Consider the following 16,546-nt stretch of genomic DNA (forward strand, 5'->3'; position numbering starts at 1 on the left):
GTAGGGGGATGTTGAGAAACATGAGGATAATGTTCTGTAGGAGGATGTTGAGAAACATGAGGATAATGTTCTGTAGGAGGATGTTGAGAAACATGAGGATAATGTTCTGTAGGGGGATGTTGAGAAACATGAGGATAATGTTCTGTAGGAGGATGTTGAGAAACATGAGGATAATGTTCTGTAAGGGGATGTTGACAAACATGAGGATAATGTCCTGTAGGGGGATGTTGACAAACATGAGGATAATGTTCTGTAGGGGGATGTTGACAAACATGAGGATAATGTTCTGTAGGGGGATGTTGAGAAACATGAGGACAATATTCTGTAAGGGGATTTTGAGAAGAGAAATATGAGGAGAATGTTCTATAGGGGGATATTGAGGAACATGAGGACAATGTAGAGAATTATGAAAGCACTGCAATCAATATTTGAAATAACCAGAGCTTGCACACACTCTCCCTGAAACTCAGACATCGTGTTACAATGTTACAAAGATCCTTTGGGAACCTTGGTTCTTCTGTTGAAAACGCCCTTAACAATATGCAATGCATGTGTACAATTGGCTTGTTATAAATCTTTGTTCCACTGAGTGCTGACTCTGAGGGATTCTCAATTGTAAAGTTAAGTACAAATCCTCTTGATGTGTAGGGTAGGGTGCACATGTAAATTGCCCATTATAAAATGCAGTGAGACTATATATGAAGAGAGTGATCAAAACATAGAAAACAACCGTTTGGAGATAACATTATCTGAATGAATGCAAGCCGCAGTGATAGATCCAGTTTTACTCTGTCTGCTTGACTTGTTTCTGAGATTGCCTGGATAGTGGAATGTTCTGCTTCAACTATCAGCACACTGCAGCATGGTCCTCTAAAACCCAGACGGTTTCTGTCATGGTCCTCTAAAACCCAGACTGTCTCTGTCTTGGTCCTCTAAAACCCAGACTGTCTCTGTCTTGGTCCTCTAAAACCCAGACGGTTTCTGTCTTGGTCCTCTAAAACCCAGATGTCTCTGTCTTGGTCCTCTAAAACCCTGACGGTCTCTGTCTTGGTCCTCTAAAACCCAGATGTCTCTGTCTTGGTCCTCTAAAACCCAGATGTCTCTGTCATGGTCCTCTAAAACCCAGACTGTCTCTGTCTTGGTCCTCTAAAACCCAGACGGTTTCTGTCTTGGTCCTCTAAAACCCAGATGTCTCTGTCTTGGTCCTCTAAAACCCTGACGGTCTCTGTCTTGGTCCTCTAAAACCCTGACTGTCTCTGTCTTGGTCCTCTAAAACCCTGACTGTCTCTGTCTTGGTCCTCTAAAACCCTGACTGTCTCTGTCTTGGTCCTCTAAAACCCTGACTGTCTCTGTCTTGGTCCTCTAAAACCCAGACTGTCTCTGTCATGGTCCTCTAAACCCAGACTGTCTCTGTCTTGGTCCTCTAAAACCCAGACTGTCTCTGTCTTGGTCCTCTAAAACCCAGATGTCTCTGTCTTGGTCCTCTAAAACTCATACGGTCTCTGTCATGGTCCTCTAAAACCCAGACTGCCTCTGTCTTGGTCCTCTAAAACCCAGACTGCCTCTGTCTTGGTCTTCTAAAACCCAGATGTCTCTGTCTTGGTCCTCTAAAACCCAGACTGTCTCTGTCATAGTCCTCTAAAACCCAGACTGTCTCTGTCTTGGTCTTCTAAAACCCAGATGTCTCTGTCTTGGTCCTCTAAAACCCAGACTGTCTCTGTCATAGTCCTCTAAAACCCAGACTGTCTCTGTCTTGGTCTGCTAAAACCCAGATGTCTCTGTCTTGGTCCTCTAAAACCCAGACTGTCTCTGTCATAGTCCTCTAAAACCCAGACTGTCTCTGTCTTGGTCAGGAAGATGGATAGCTGTGAGACTAATCCAAGAGGAGGGAGATGGATAGCTGTGAGACTAATCCAAGAGGAGAGAGATGGATAGCTGTGAGACTAATCCAAGAGAAGGGAGGTGGATAGCTGTGAGACTAATCCAAGAGGAGGGAGATGGATAGCTGTGAGACTAATCCAAGAGGAGGGAGATGGATAGCTGTGAGACTAATCCAAGAGGAGGAAGGTGGATAGCTGTGAGACTAATCCAAGAGGAGGGAGATGGATAGCTGTAAAACTAATCCAAGAGGAGGGAGATGGATAGCTGTGAGACTAATCCAAGAGGAGGGAGATGGATAGCTGTGAGACTAATCCAAGAGGAGGGAGATGGATAGCTGTGAGACTAATCCAAGAGGAGGGAGATGGATAGCTGTGAGACTAATCCAAGAGGAGGGAGATGGATAGCTGTGAGACTAATCCAAGAGGAGGGAGATGGATAGCTGTGAGACTAATCCAAGAGGAGGGAGATGGATAGCTGTGAGACTAATCCAAGAGGAGGGAGATGGATAGCTGTGAGACTAATCCAAGAGGAGGGAGATGGATAGCTGTGAGACTAATCCAAGAGGAGGGAGATGGATAGCTGTGAGACTAATCCAAGAGGAGGGAGATGGATAGCTGTGAGACTAATCCAAGAGGAGGGAGATGGATAGCTGTGAGACTAATCCAAGAGGTGGATAGATCTGTATCACATCCGGCTGTGATTGGTAGTCCCATAGGGTGGCGCACAATTGGCCCTGCGACGTCTGGGTTTTGCCGAGGTAGGCCATCACAGTAAATAAGAATTTGTTCTTAACTGACTTGCCTACATAAATATTTTTTTAAATAAAAAACGGATAATAAACAGTGAGTAGCAGCAGTGTAAAAACAAATTGGGGGGGGGGGGGGGTCAATGTAAATTGTCCGGGTGGCCATTTGTTCCACGACTTCCGCCGAAGTCGGTCCCTCTCCTTGTTCAGGCGGCGTTCGGCGGTCGACGTCACCGGCCTTATAGCCATCGCCAATCCACTTTTCATTATCCATTTGTTTTGTCTTTGTCTTAAAACACCTGGTTTCAATCCCCCAGTTACTTGTTCATTATTTAACCCTCTGTTCCCCCATGTTTGTTTGTGAGTAATTGTTTATTGTATTGCGGTCCGTATTTGTGGCCTTATTATTATTATTATTTATACAACGTGTATTGTGATCTTATTGAGTAAATTGCTTTCTTTACTCATATCTGCTGTCCTGCGCCTGACTCATCTCACCATCTACACACAGACACTTTACAATTTGATAAATTGTTCAGCAGTCGTATGGCTTGGGGGTAGAAGCTGTAAAGGAGACTTTTGGTCCGAGACTTGGTGCTCCGGTAGAGAACAGTCTATGACTTCGGTGACCCCGAGTCTTTGACAATGTTTTGGGCTTTCAACTGACACCGCATAGTATATAATATACAATTGAAGTCGGAAGTTTACATACACCTTAGCCAAATACATTTAACCTCTCTGGTATCATTGGGACGCTAGCCTCGACAACAGCCAGTGAAATTGCAGGGAGCCAAATTCAAACAAGAGAAATCCCATAATTAAAATTCCTCAAACATACAAGTATTATACACCATTTTATTATACACCAACTTCTTGTTAATCCAACCACAGTGTCCGATTTCAAAAAGGCTTTACGGCGAAAGCACACCATGCAATTATGTTAGGACAGCGCCTAGCCACAAGAAACCATACAGACATTTTCCAGCCAAGGAGAAGACTCACAAAAGTCAGAAATAGCATTAAATTGAATCACTAACCTTTGATGATCTTCATCTGGTGGCACTCCCAGGACTCCATGTTACACAATAAATGTTCGTTTTGTTCAATAAATTCCCACTTTATGTCCAAAAACCTTTAAATTGGCACATTATGTTCAGTAATGCATTGTCTCAAATAACATCCGGTGAAATTGCAGAGAGCCAAATCAAATTACAGAAATACTCATCATAAACATTGATGAAAGATACAAGTGTTATACATAGGATTAAAGATAAATGTCTTGTTAATCCAGCCGCTGTCAGATTTCAAAAAGGCTTTACGGCGAAAGCACACCATGCGATTATGTTAGGACAGCGCCTAGCCACAAAACACCATACAGACATTTTCCAGCCAAGGAGGAATCACAAAAGTCAGAAATAGCGATTAAATGAATCACTTACCTTTGATGATCTTCATCAGGTGGCACTCCCAGGACTCCATGTTACACAATAAATGTTTGTTTTGTTCGATAATGTCCCTCTTTATGTCCAAAAACCTCTGTTTTGTTGGTGTGTTTAGTTCAGTAATCCAAAAGGCACAAAGCGCACTCTCAACATCCAGATGAAAAGTCAAAAAAGTACAATAAAAGTTCGTAGAAACCTGTCAAACGATGTTTAAAATCTATCCTCAGGTTGTTTTTGTCATAAATAATCAATAATATTTCAACCGGACAAAAGCTTTGTCAATAGAAAAGCAGAAACAAGAAAGGAACGCTCCTGATCACGTGCTGGACTCATGTCTGGAAATGTCCACTGTCCACTCATTGAAAGTGCTGTTTCTCCCTCATTTGTCAGAGTAAAAGCCTGAAACAATGCCTAAAGACTGGCCACATGTAGAAGAAGCCATAGAGATTGTGAACTGGATCCTAAGTCTTTGTGTGGTGGATAGGCTTTCAATGGAAAAACAGCCTTTCAAAATAACAGTACTTCCTGGATGGATTTTCCTCAGGTTTTCGCCTGCCATATCAGTGCTGTTATACTCACAGACATTATTTTTAACAGTTTTGGAAACTTTAGAGTGTTTTCTATCCAACTCTACCAATTATATGCATACCCTAGCTTCTGGTCCTGAATAGCAGGCAGTTTAATTTGGGCACGCTTTTCATCCAAAATTCCGAATGCTGCCCCCTACCCTAGTAAACTCAGTTTTTCACAATACCTGACATTTAATCCCAGTAAAAAATCCTTGTTTTAGGTCAATTAGGATCACCACTTTATTTTAAGAAAGTGAAATGTCAGAATAATAGTAGAGAGAATGATTTATTTCAGCTTTAATTTCTTTCATCACATTCCCAGTGGGTCAGAAGTTTACATACACTCAATTAGTATTTGGTAGCATTGCCTTTAAATTGTTTAACTTGGGTCAAACATTTCGGGTAGCCATCCACAAGCTTCCCACAATAAGTTGGGTGAATTTTGGCCCATTCCTTCTGACAGAGCTGGTGTAACTGAGTCAGGTTTGTAGGCCTGCTTGCTCGCACACGCTTTTTCAGGGGGTGTCAAGAGCAATAGAGACTTTAATAAGAGCAATAGAGACAGGGAGCTGGTGGAATAATGATGATATGGTGGGGAGAATGATGTAGATGGTGGGGATAATGATGATATGGTGGGGAGAATGATGTAGATGGTGGGGACAATGAAATATATGGTGAGGATAATGATGTATATGGTGGGGAGAATGATGTAGCTGGTGGGGATAATGATGTAGCTGGTGGGGATAATGATGTAGCTGGTGGGGATAATGATGATATGGTGGGGATAATTATGTAGCTGGTGGGGATAATTATGTAACTGGTGGGATAATGATGTAGCCGGTGGGATAATTATGTAGCTGGTGGGGATAATTATGTAACTGGTGGGATAATGATGTAGCCGGTGGGATAATTATGTAGCTGGTGGGGGAAATTATGTAGATGGTGGGGATAATGATGTTGCCGGTGGGATAATGATGTAGCCGGTGGGATAAGTATGTAACTGGCTGGGATAATGATGTAACTGGTTGGGATAATGCTGTAGCTGGTGGGGATAATGATGTAGCTGGTGGGATAATGACGTAGCTGTTGGGGATAATGATTTAGAAGGTGAGGATAATGATGTAGCTGGTGGGGATAATGATGCAGCTGGCGGGATAACGATGTAGACCATGGGGATAATGATTTAACTGGTGGGATAATGATTTAGCTGGTAGGATAATGATGTAGCTTTTGGGATAATGATGTAGCTGGTGGGGATAATGATGTAGATTGTGGGGATAATGATTTATCCTTTTGGGATAATGATGTAGCTGGTGGGGATAATGATGTAGCTGGTGGGGATAATGATGTAGCTGGTGGGATAATGATGTAGCTGGTGGGGATAATGATGTAGCTGGTGGGGATACTGATGTAGCCGATGGGGATACTGATGTAGATGGTGGGGATAATGATGTAGATTGTGGGGATAATGATGTAGATGGTGGGGATAATGATTTATCTGGTGGGATAATGATGTAGCTGGTGGGGATAATGATGCATCTGGTGGGATAATGATGTAGACAGTGGAGACAATGATGTAGACGATGGGGGTAATGATGACAAGAGAGAGAAAGATCTTGTTCACAGATGATTCATGTCTCATGTTTACATACACATTCTGGTAAAAAGTTAATCATAACCAATCAGTTATTCAAATTAAGTTATGCCACGTTGTTAACGGCAATAACACTAATAAGGTATCATCCTTAATTAGATTGAACTCATAAAATGAAATATCTGCAATCAAGAAGTTGTTTGCATTAGCCATACGTCCGTCCACTCAATCTCTGTTTTATGTTTATTTGAAGGATCTTAAATCTTCCCATTAATATGCTGAAGCAATGCTTTACTTCTCATAAAATATGTCCACTCAGTCTCGTCTTCACGGATTAAGCGCGACAAGTGTGATTATGGGTATCAATACAAATTCGGGGAAAAAAATTATACTTCCACTCTTTTCATACATAGTATGCATTTTTCTTTGAAATTGACAGAAACGAGCACCATAATGCATCACATGGTATCAGGTTGTGACTAACAGCGTTAACTTATTTCAGTTCTAAGTAAGAAAGATACCCATTGATTACCACTTTATTATTTCCTAAATAACAGCTCCATTAGGGTTCTAGAGGACTGCCATATCTCTTACATCATGTTATCTAGCAGAGGAAGGAATGAAAATAACATTTCCTGGGATTTCCTGCCTTCATTTGATATTGTTTATATCTCTAAAAGAACCAATTCAGTGTATTAAAGTTAAACCTTCCCATCCTATCATGGCTTCACCGTCTGGGCCCTGCAGCAGCGCTGACCTTTTACCACATTGCATGCCTGTGCATAGATATTGGAGTTACAACCTTTCACCTAAATGAAAAGTGCTCGCAAAACCAACAGCAGTGCTGGGTGAACTGTGCGCCTCAGAGGTGAATTTCATCACACAGGATTACCTTACCTTAATTTATCCGTTCCGGCTTTGTATTTGGAGACTCGGGCCATCAACAAGGGTAGGGACACTGCATCCAGCCAGCGCTTCTCATACTTTGGTTCATTAGCCGAGGGTGAGGAAGGCGAGGATGGAGCCTACATGGTACAAGTGAAGAAGACAGTGATGGTCTCCTCTCAATCACAGGCTAGTTCACTTTGATCATTGTGCATTCAAAGTGCATTCGAAAACAACAATGTCCTACTTTCAGTTCCTTTTGCACTTGACAGGATGATATCCTTGTTACTTCCTAGATACTGTATGCTATTCATTATTGGTGATCATTATGGTCACCTAGCGAGCACACCTTTTACTTACTGTGTCCTGGGATTTCACAATGGCATTTCTCTACAAGTCAATCGCAGCACCTGGCACATATTCTTGCACAAATTATTTGCTTTTCCTACCCTCTGAGCAAATCAAAGGCTATAGCCAATTATGTCTACTTTCCAGAGCAAACGATTCTCCCTTTGTCAGTTCATGTAGAGAGCAATTAGAGACCAATGCTTAATAATTACACTTGACTTTCAAGTTGTGCTGCGCAAGGGGGTGGTAAAGATTACAAGAAATGGAATACTATCTGCACGTCAACACGGATTAGAGTGATGAGGTGTCAGTTTTCACCAAGGACCTGGGAAACAAGATGCTAAGCTGCCACTCTTGTCCTTCATATCATTCACTCTTCCATAGCTCGTGATATTTCTGAGACGACAAATAGACCGAAGCGTAATTATTTGGAGGCATGTAAATGAATCCATAGGAAGCTGTCCTGGGGGCAATGAAAGGAAAACACTGTCAATCATTTCAATGTCAACGCCACATACAGGAGATGACAAGCTTAGAGAATTATAATCACCTACAGGCAAGCAAACAAGAATGCTAAAGGAAGGCAAAATAGTGGGGAAATATTGTCTGGGTTAAGCATTATGTGTTAACTATGCAATTACAGGGCACTATGTTTACCCACCAGCAGTGTCATCTACACTCTTAGAAACAAGGGGTTCCATAAGGGTTCTTTGGCTGTCCCCTTAGGAGAATCCTTTTGGGTTCCAAGTAGAACCCTTTTGGGTTCCAAGTAGAACCCTTTTGGGATCCAGGTAGAACTCTCTGCGGAAAGGGTTCTACACGAAACCCAAAAGAGTACTACCTGGAAGCAAAATGGTTCTACCTGGAACCAAAAAGGCATCTTCAAAGGGTTCTCCTTTTAAGGACAGCCAAGGAACCCTTTTAGGGTAAAGATAACACCTTTTCTAAGATCGTACCTCCTTTAGTTGCAGAGAGAATCAGGTGAAAAAAGGCCAGTTAACCATGGCTTCCAGTATTTAGTCTATATGGCTTCCAGTATTTAGTCAACCATGGTTTCCAGTATTTAATCTACATGGTTTCCAGTATTTAGTCAACCATGGTTCCCAGTATTTAGTCTACATGGCTTCCAGTATTTAGTCAACCATGGTTTCCAGTATTTAGTCTACATGGTTTCCAGTATTTAGTCAACCATGGTTCCCAGTATTTAGTCTACATGGTTTCCAGTATTTAGTCTACATGGTTTCCAGTATTTAGTCTACATGGTTTCCAGTATTTAGTCTACATGGTTTCCAGTATTTAGTCTACATGGTTTCCAGTATTTAGTCTACATGGTTTCCAGTATTTAGTCTATATGGTTTCCAGTATTTAGTCTACATGGTTTCCAGTATTTAGTCTACATGGTTTCCAGTATTTAGTCTACATGGTTCCCAGTATTTAGTCTATATGGTTTCCAGTATTTAGTCCACATGGTTTCCAGTATTTAGTCTATATGGTTTCCAGTATTTAGTCGACATGGTTCCCAGTATTTAGTCTACATGGTTCCCAGTATTTAGTCTACATGGTTTCCAGTATTTAGTCCACATGGTTTCCAGTATTTAGTCTACATGGTTTCCAGTATTTAGTCTACATGGTTTTCAGTATTTAGTCCACATGGTTTCCAGTATTTAGTCTACATGGTTCCCAGTATTTAGTCTACATGGGTTCCAGTATTTAGTCTACATGGTTTCCAGTATTAGTCTACATGGTTTTCAGTATTTAGTTAACCATGGTTTCCAGTTCTTAGTCAACCATGGTTTCCAGTATTTAGTCTAAATGGTTTCCAGTATTTAGTCGACATGGTTCCCAGTATTTAGTCTACATGGTTTCCAGTTCTTAGTCAACCATGGTTTCCAGTATTTAGTCTATATGGTTTCCAGTATTTAGTCTACATGGTTCCCAGTATTTAGTCTACATGGTTTCCAGTATTTAGTCCACATGGTTTCCAGTATTTAGTCTACATGGTTTCCAGTATTTAGTCTATATTGTTTCCAGTATTTAGTCTATATGGTTTCCAGTATTTAGTCTACATGGTTTCCAGTATTTAGTCTACATGGTTTCCAGTATTTAGTCTATATGGTTTCCAGTATTTAGTCTAAATGGGTTCCAGTAGTTAGTCTACATGGTTTCCAGTATTAGTCTACATGGTTTTCAGTATTTAGTCTACATGGTTTCCAGTATTTAGTCTACATGGTTTCCAGTAGTTAGTCTACATGGTTTCCAGTATTAGTCTACATGGTTTCCAGTATTTAGTCTACATGGTTTCCAGAATTTAGTCTACATGGTTTCCAGTATTTAGTCTACATGGTTTCCAGTATTTAGTCTACATGGTTTCCAGTATTTAGTCTACATGGTTCCCAGTATTTAGTCTACATGGTTTCCAGTATAAAGTCTACATGGTTTCCAGTATTTAGTCCACATGGTTTCCAGTATTTAGTCTACATGGTTTCCAGTATTTAGTCTACATGGTTTTCAGTATTTAGTCTACATGGTTCCCAGTATTTAGTCCACATGGTTTCCAGTATTTAGTCTACATGGTTCCCAGTATTTAGTCTACATGGGTTCCAGTAGTTAGTCTACATGGTTTCCAGTATTAGTCTACATGGTTTTCAGTATTTAGTTAACCATGGTTTCCAGTTCTTAGTCAACCATGGTTTCCAGTATTTAGTCTATATGGTTTCCAGTATTTAGTCTACATGGTTCCCAGTATTTAGTCTACATGGTTTCCAGTATTTAGTCTACATGGTTTCCAGTATTTAGTCTACATGGTTTCCAGTATTTAGTCTACATGGTTCCCAGTATTTAGTCTACATGGTTTCCAGTATTTAGTCTACATGGTTTCCAGTATTTAGTCTACATGGTTTCCAGTATTTAGTCTATATGGTTCCCAGTATTTAGTCTAAATGGTTTCCAGTATTTAGTCTACATGGTTTCCAGTATTTAGTCTACATGGTTCCCAGTATTTAGTCTACATGGTTTCCAGTATTTAGTCTACATGGTTTCCAGTATTTAGTCTACATGGTTCCCAGTATTTAGTCTACATGGTTCCCAGTATTTAGTCTACATGGTTTCCAGTATTTAGTCTACATGGTTTCCAGTATTTAGTCTACATGGTTTCCAGTATTTAGTCTACATGGTTCCCAGTATTTAGTCTACATGGTTTCCAGTATAAAGTCTACATGGTTTCCAGTATTTAGTCCACATGGTTTCCAGTATTTAGTCTACATGGTTCCCAGTATTTAGTCTACATGGTTTTCAGTATTTAGTCTACATGGTTTTCAGTATTTAGTCCACATGGTTTCCAGTATTTAGTCTACATGGGTCCCAGTATTTAGTCTACATGGGTTCCAGTAGTTAGTCTACATGGTTTCCAGTATTAGTCTACATGGTTTTCAGTATTTAGTTAACCATGGTTTCCAGTTCTTAGTCAACCATGGTTTCCAGTATTTAGTCTATATGGTTTCCAGTATTTAGTCGACATGGTTCCCAGTATTTCGTCTACATGGTTTCCAGTATTTAGTCTACATGGTTTCCAGTATTTAGTCTACATGGTTTCCAGTATTTAGTCTACATGGTTCCCAGTATTTAGTCTACATGGTTTCCAGTATTTAGTCTACATGGTTTCCAGTATTTAGTCTACATGGTTTCCAGTATTTAGTCTATATGGTTCCCAGTATTTAGTCTAAATGGTTTCCAGTATTTAGTCTACATGGTTCCCAGTATTTAGTCTACATGGTTCACAGTATTTAGTCTACATGGTTTCCAGTATTTAGTCTACATGGTTTCCAGTATTTAGTCTACATGGTTCCCAGTATTTAGTCTACATGGTTCCCAGTATTTAGTCTACATGGTTTCCAGTATTTAGTGTACATGGTTCCCAGTATTTAGTCTACATGGTTTCCAGTATTTAGTCTACATGGTTTCCAGTATTTAGTCGACATGGTTCCCAGTATTTAGTCTACATGGTTTCCAGTATTTAGTCCACATGGTTTCCAGTATTTAGTCTACATGGTTTCCAGTATTTCGTCTACATGGTTTCCAGTATGTAGTCTATATTGTTTCCAGTATTTAGTCTATATGGTTTCCAGTATTTAGTCTACATGGTTTCCAGTATTTAGTCTACATGGTTTCCAGTATTTAGTCTATATGGTTTCCAGTATTTAGTCTAAATGGGTTCCAGTAGTTAGTCTACATGGTTTCCAGTATTAGTCTACATGGTTTTCAGTATTTAGTCTACATGGTTTCCAGTAGTTAGTCTACATGGTTTCCAGTATTAGTCTACATGGTTTCCAGTATTTAGTCTACATGGTTTCCAGAATTTAGTCTACATGGTTTCCAGTATTTAGTCTACATGGTTTCCAGTATTTAGTCTACATGGTTTCCAGTATTTAGTCTACATGGTTCCCAGTATTTAGTCTACATGGTTTCCAGTATAAAGTCTACATGGTTTCCAGTATTTAGTCCACATGGTTTCCAGTATTTAGTCTACATGGTTTCCAGTATTTAGTCTACATGGTTTTCAGTATTTAGTCTACATGGTTTTCAGTATTTAGTCCACATGGTTTCCAGTATTTAGTCTACATGGTTCCCAGTATTTAGTCTACATGGGTTCCAGTAGTTAGTCTACATGGTTTCCAGTATTAGTCTACATGGTTTTCAGTATTTAGTTAACCATGGTTTCCAGTTCTTAGTCAACCATGGTTTCCAGTATTTAGTCTATATGGTTTCCAGTATTTAGTCTACATGGTTCCCAGTATTTCGTCTACATGGTTTCCAGTATTTAGTCTACATGGTTTCCAGTATTTAGTCTACATGGTTTCCAGTATTTAGTCTACATGGTTCCCAGTATTTAGTCTACATGGTTTCCAGTATTTAGTCTATATGGTTCCCAGTATTTAGTCTAAATGGTTTCCAGTATTTAGTCTACATGGTTCCCAGTATTTAGTCTACATGGTTCCCAGTATTTAGTCTACATGGTTTCCAGTATTTAGTCTACATGGTTTCCAGTATTTAGTCTACATGGTTCCCAGTATTTAGTCTACATGGTTCCCAGTATTTAGTCTACATGGTTTCCAGTATTTAGTGTACATGGTTCCCAGTATTTAGTCTACATGGTTTCCAGTATTTAGTCTACATGGTTTCCAGTATTTAGTCGACATGGTTCCCAGTATTTAGTCGACATGGTTTCCAGTATTTAGTCCACATGGTTTCCAGTATTTAGTCTACATGGTTTCCAGTATTTCGTCTACATGGTTTCCAGTATTTAGTCTATATTGTTTCCAGTATTTAGTCTATATGGTTTCCAGTATTTAGTCTACATGGTTTCCAGTATTTAGTCTACATGGTTTCCAGTATTTAGTCTATATGGTTTCCAGTATTTAGTCTAAATGGGTTCCAGTAGTTAGTCTACATGGTTTCCAGTATTAGTCTACATGGTTTTCAGTATTTAGTCTACATGGTTTCCAGTAGTTAGTCTACATGGTTTCCAGTATTAGTCTACATGGTTTCCAGTATTTAGTCTACATGGTTTCCAGAATTTAGTCTACATGGTTTCCAGTATTTAGTCTACATGGTTTCCAGTATTTAGTCTACATGGTTTCCAGTATTTAGTCTACATGGTTCCCAGTATTTAGTCTACATGGTTTCCAGTATAAAGTCTACATGGTTTCCAGTATTTAGTCCACATGGTTTCCAGTATTTAGTCTACATGGTTTCCAGTATTTAGTCTACATGGTTTTCAGTATTTAGTCTACATGGTTTTCAGTATTTAGTCCACATGGTTTCCAGTATTTAGTCTACATGGTTCCCAGTATTTAGTCTACATGGGTTCCAGTAGTTAGTCTACATGGTTTCCAGTATTAGTCTACATGGTTTTCAGTATTTAGTTAACCATGGTTTCCAGTTCTTAGTCAACCATGGTTTCCAGTATTTAGTCTATATGGTTTCCAGTATTTAGTCTACATGGTTCCCAGTATTTCGTCTACATGGTTTCCAGTATTTAGTCTACATGGTTTCCAGTATTTAGTCTACATGGTTTCCAGTATTTAGTCTACATGGTTTCCAGTATTTAGTCTACATGGTTTCCAGTATTTAGTCTAAATGGTTCCCAGTATTTAGTCTACATGGTTCCCAGTATTTAGTCTACATGGTTCCCAGTATTTAGTCTACATGGTTTCCAGTATTTAGTCTACATGGTTTCCAGTATTTAGTCTACATGGTTTCCAGTATTTAGTCTACATGGTTCCCAGTATTTAGTCTACATGGTTTCCAGTATTTAGTCTACATGGTTTCCAGTATTTAGTCTACATGGTTCCCAGTATTTAGTCTACATGGTTTCCAGTATTTAGTCTACATGGTTTCCAGTATTTAGTCTACATGGTTTCCAGTATTTAGTCTAAATGGTTCCCAGTATTTAGTCTACATGGTTCCCAGTATTTAGTCTACATGGTTCCCAGTATTTAGTCTACATGGTTCCCAGTATTTAGTCTACATGGTTTCCAGTATTTAGTCTACATGGTTTCCAGTATTTAGTCTACATGGTTTCCAGTATTTAGTCTACATGGTTCCCAGTATTTAGTCTACATGGTTTCCAGTATTTAGTCTACATGGTTCCCAGTATTTAGTCTACATGGTTTCCAGTATTTAGTCTACATGGTTTCCAGTATTTAGTCGACATGGTTCCCAGTATTTAGTCGACATGGTTCCCAGTAGTTAGTCTACATGGTTTCCAGTATTAGTCTACATGGTTTCCAGTATTTAGTCTACATGGTTTCCAGAATTTAGTCTACATGGTTTCCAGTATTTAGTCTACATGGTTTCCAGTATTTAGTCTACATGGTTTCCAGTATTTAGTCTACATGGTTCCCAGTATTTAGTCTACATGGTTTCCAGTATAAAGTCTACATGGTTTCCAGTATTTAGTCCACATGGTTTCCAGTATTTAGTCTACATGGTTTCCAGTATTTAGTCTACATGGTTTTCAGTATTTAGTCTACATGGTTTTCAGTATTTAGTCCACATGGTTTCCAGTATTTAGTCTACATGGTTCCCAGTATTTAGTCTACATGGGTTCCAGTAGTTAGTCTACATGGTTTCCAGTATTAGTCTACATGGTTTTCAGTATTTAGTTAACCATGGTTTCCAGTTCTTAGTCAACCATGGTTTCCAGTATTTAGTCTATATGGTTTCCAGTATTTAGTCTACATGGTTCCCAGTATTTCGTCTACATGGTTTCCAGTATTTAGTCTACATGGTTTCCAGTATTTAGTCTACATGGTTTCCAGTATTTAGTCTACATGGTTTCCAGTATTTAGTCTACATGGTTTCCAGTATTTAGTCTAAATGGTTCCCAGTATTTAGTCTACATGGTTCCCAGTATTTAGTCTACATGGTTCCCAGTATTTAGTCTACATGGTTTCCAGTATTTAGTCTACATGGTTTCCAGTATTTAGTCTACATGGTTTCCAGTATTTAGTCTACATGGTTCCCAGTATTTAGTCTACATGGTTTCCAGTATTTAGTCTACATGGTTTCCAGTATTTAGTCTACATGGTTCCCAGTATTTAGTCTACATGGTTTCCAGTATTTAGTCTACATGGTTTCCAGTATTTAGTCTACATGGTTTCCAGTATTTAGTCTAAATGGTTCCCAGTATTTAGTCTACATGGTTCCCAGTATTTAGTCTACATGGTTCCCAGTATTTAGTCTACATGGTTCCCAGTATTTAGTCTACATGGTTTCCAGTATTTAGTCTACATGGTTTCCAGTATTTAGTCTACATGGTTTCCAGTATTTAGTCTACATGGTTCCCAGTATTTAGTCTACATGGTTTCCAGTATTTAGTCTACATGGTTCCCAGTATTTAGTCTACATGGTTTCCAGTATTTAGTCTACATGGTTTCCAGTATTTAGTCGACATGGTTCCCAGTATTTAGTCGACATGGTTCCCAGTATTTAGTCTACATGGTTTCCAGTATTTAGTCTACATGGTTCCCAGTATTTAGTCTACATGGTTTCCAGTATTTAGTCTACATGGTTCCCAGTATTTAGTCTACATGGTTCCCAGTATTTAGTCTACATGGTTGAAAGGTTGTTCACTGCTATATTATATTTCTGTAGAAGAAACCAAACAAACTAAAACATGACTGTCATTTCAGTCCTACTTTCTCACTATGAAAAACACTAGGATGCATAATTGATTCTGCATCGAAAAAAAGCACGAATAAAAACAAACGCTTTGAGAATAATAAAACTAAATCGACTCGTGTTAGCCTACTACTCTTGACTGGAGCAGTTTGTCGTAGCTTGAAGCTTTTGCTATTGTATGTTGTTGACCTAGTGAGGGTCTCTTCTGGTGAGAAAACTGGCCAGCTAATTGTGTTTGTCAGCCACCTGCCTTCTCAACCTCAGAATTTAATGTATCTATTATGAAAACTCAGCCAGCTGATCCATTATGAGAACCCAGCCAGCTGATCTATTATGAGAACCCAGCCAGCTGATCCATTATGATAACCCAGCCAGCTGATCCATTGTGAGAACCCAGCCAGCTGATCTATTATGAGAACCCAGCCAGCTGATCTATTATGAGAACCCAGCCAGCTGATCTATTATGAGAACCCAGCCAGCTGATCTATTGTGAGAACCCAGCCAGCTGATCTATTATGAGAACCCAGCCAGCTAATCTATTATGAGAACCCAGCCAGCTGATCTATTATGAGAACCCAGCCAGCTGATCTATTATGAGAACCCAGCCAGCTGATCTATTATGAGAACCCAGCCAGCTAATCTATTATGAGAACCCAGCCAGCTGATCTATTATGAGAACCCAGCCAGCTGATCTATTATGAGAACCCAGCCAGCTGATCCATGATGTTACATTAAGTCAAACCTGAGTTGTTTACGCATAGGTAAGCATGTGTCAGAGTATGTTCTCCAACAGTTGAAAAGAACACGTGAATGCAATGATAGTGCAGTGAATACAATGATAATATATTTAATGCAGTGAATATACAGTGATACTGCAGCGCATACAGTGACCATGTTGTTA

The 16,546-nt window shown here is 39.4% G+C and overlaps 1 protein-coding gene across 1 annotated transcript in view; it reads right to left on the reverse strand.

Annotated features, from left to right (window-relative positions):
* Positions 1-16,546, reverse strand: part of LOC120039829 (gamma-2-syntrophin-like) — a gene marked incomplete at its 3' end in the record, with an annotated part of 123,016 nt that overhangs the window by 10,086 nt on the left and 96,384 nt on the right. Inside the window, exon 10 of the mRNA XM_038985200.1 lies at positions 7,129-7,256. Within this exon, the coding sequence (XP_038841128.1) occupies positions 7,129-7,256 (128 nt within the window). The remainder of the gene's footprint in view (positions 1-7,128; positions 7,257-16,546) is intronic.

The sequence above is a fragment of the Salvelinus namaycush genome, unplaced genomic scaffold (assembly GCF_016432855.1).
Source record: "Salvelinus namaycush isolate Seneca unplaced genomic scaffold, SaNama_1.0 Scaffold303, whole genome shotgun sequence".
Lineage (NCBI taxonomy): Eukaryota > Metazoa > Chordata > Actinopteri > Salmoniformes > Salmonidae > Salvelinus > Salvelinus namaycush.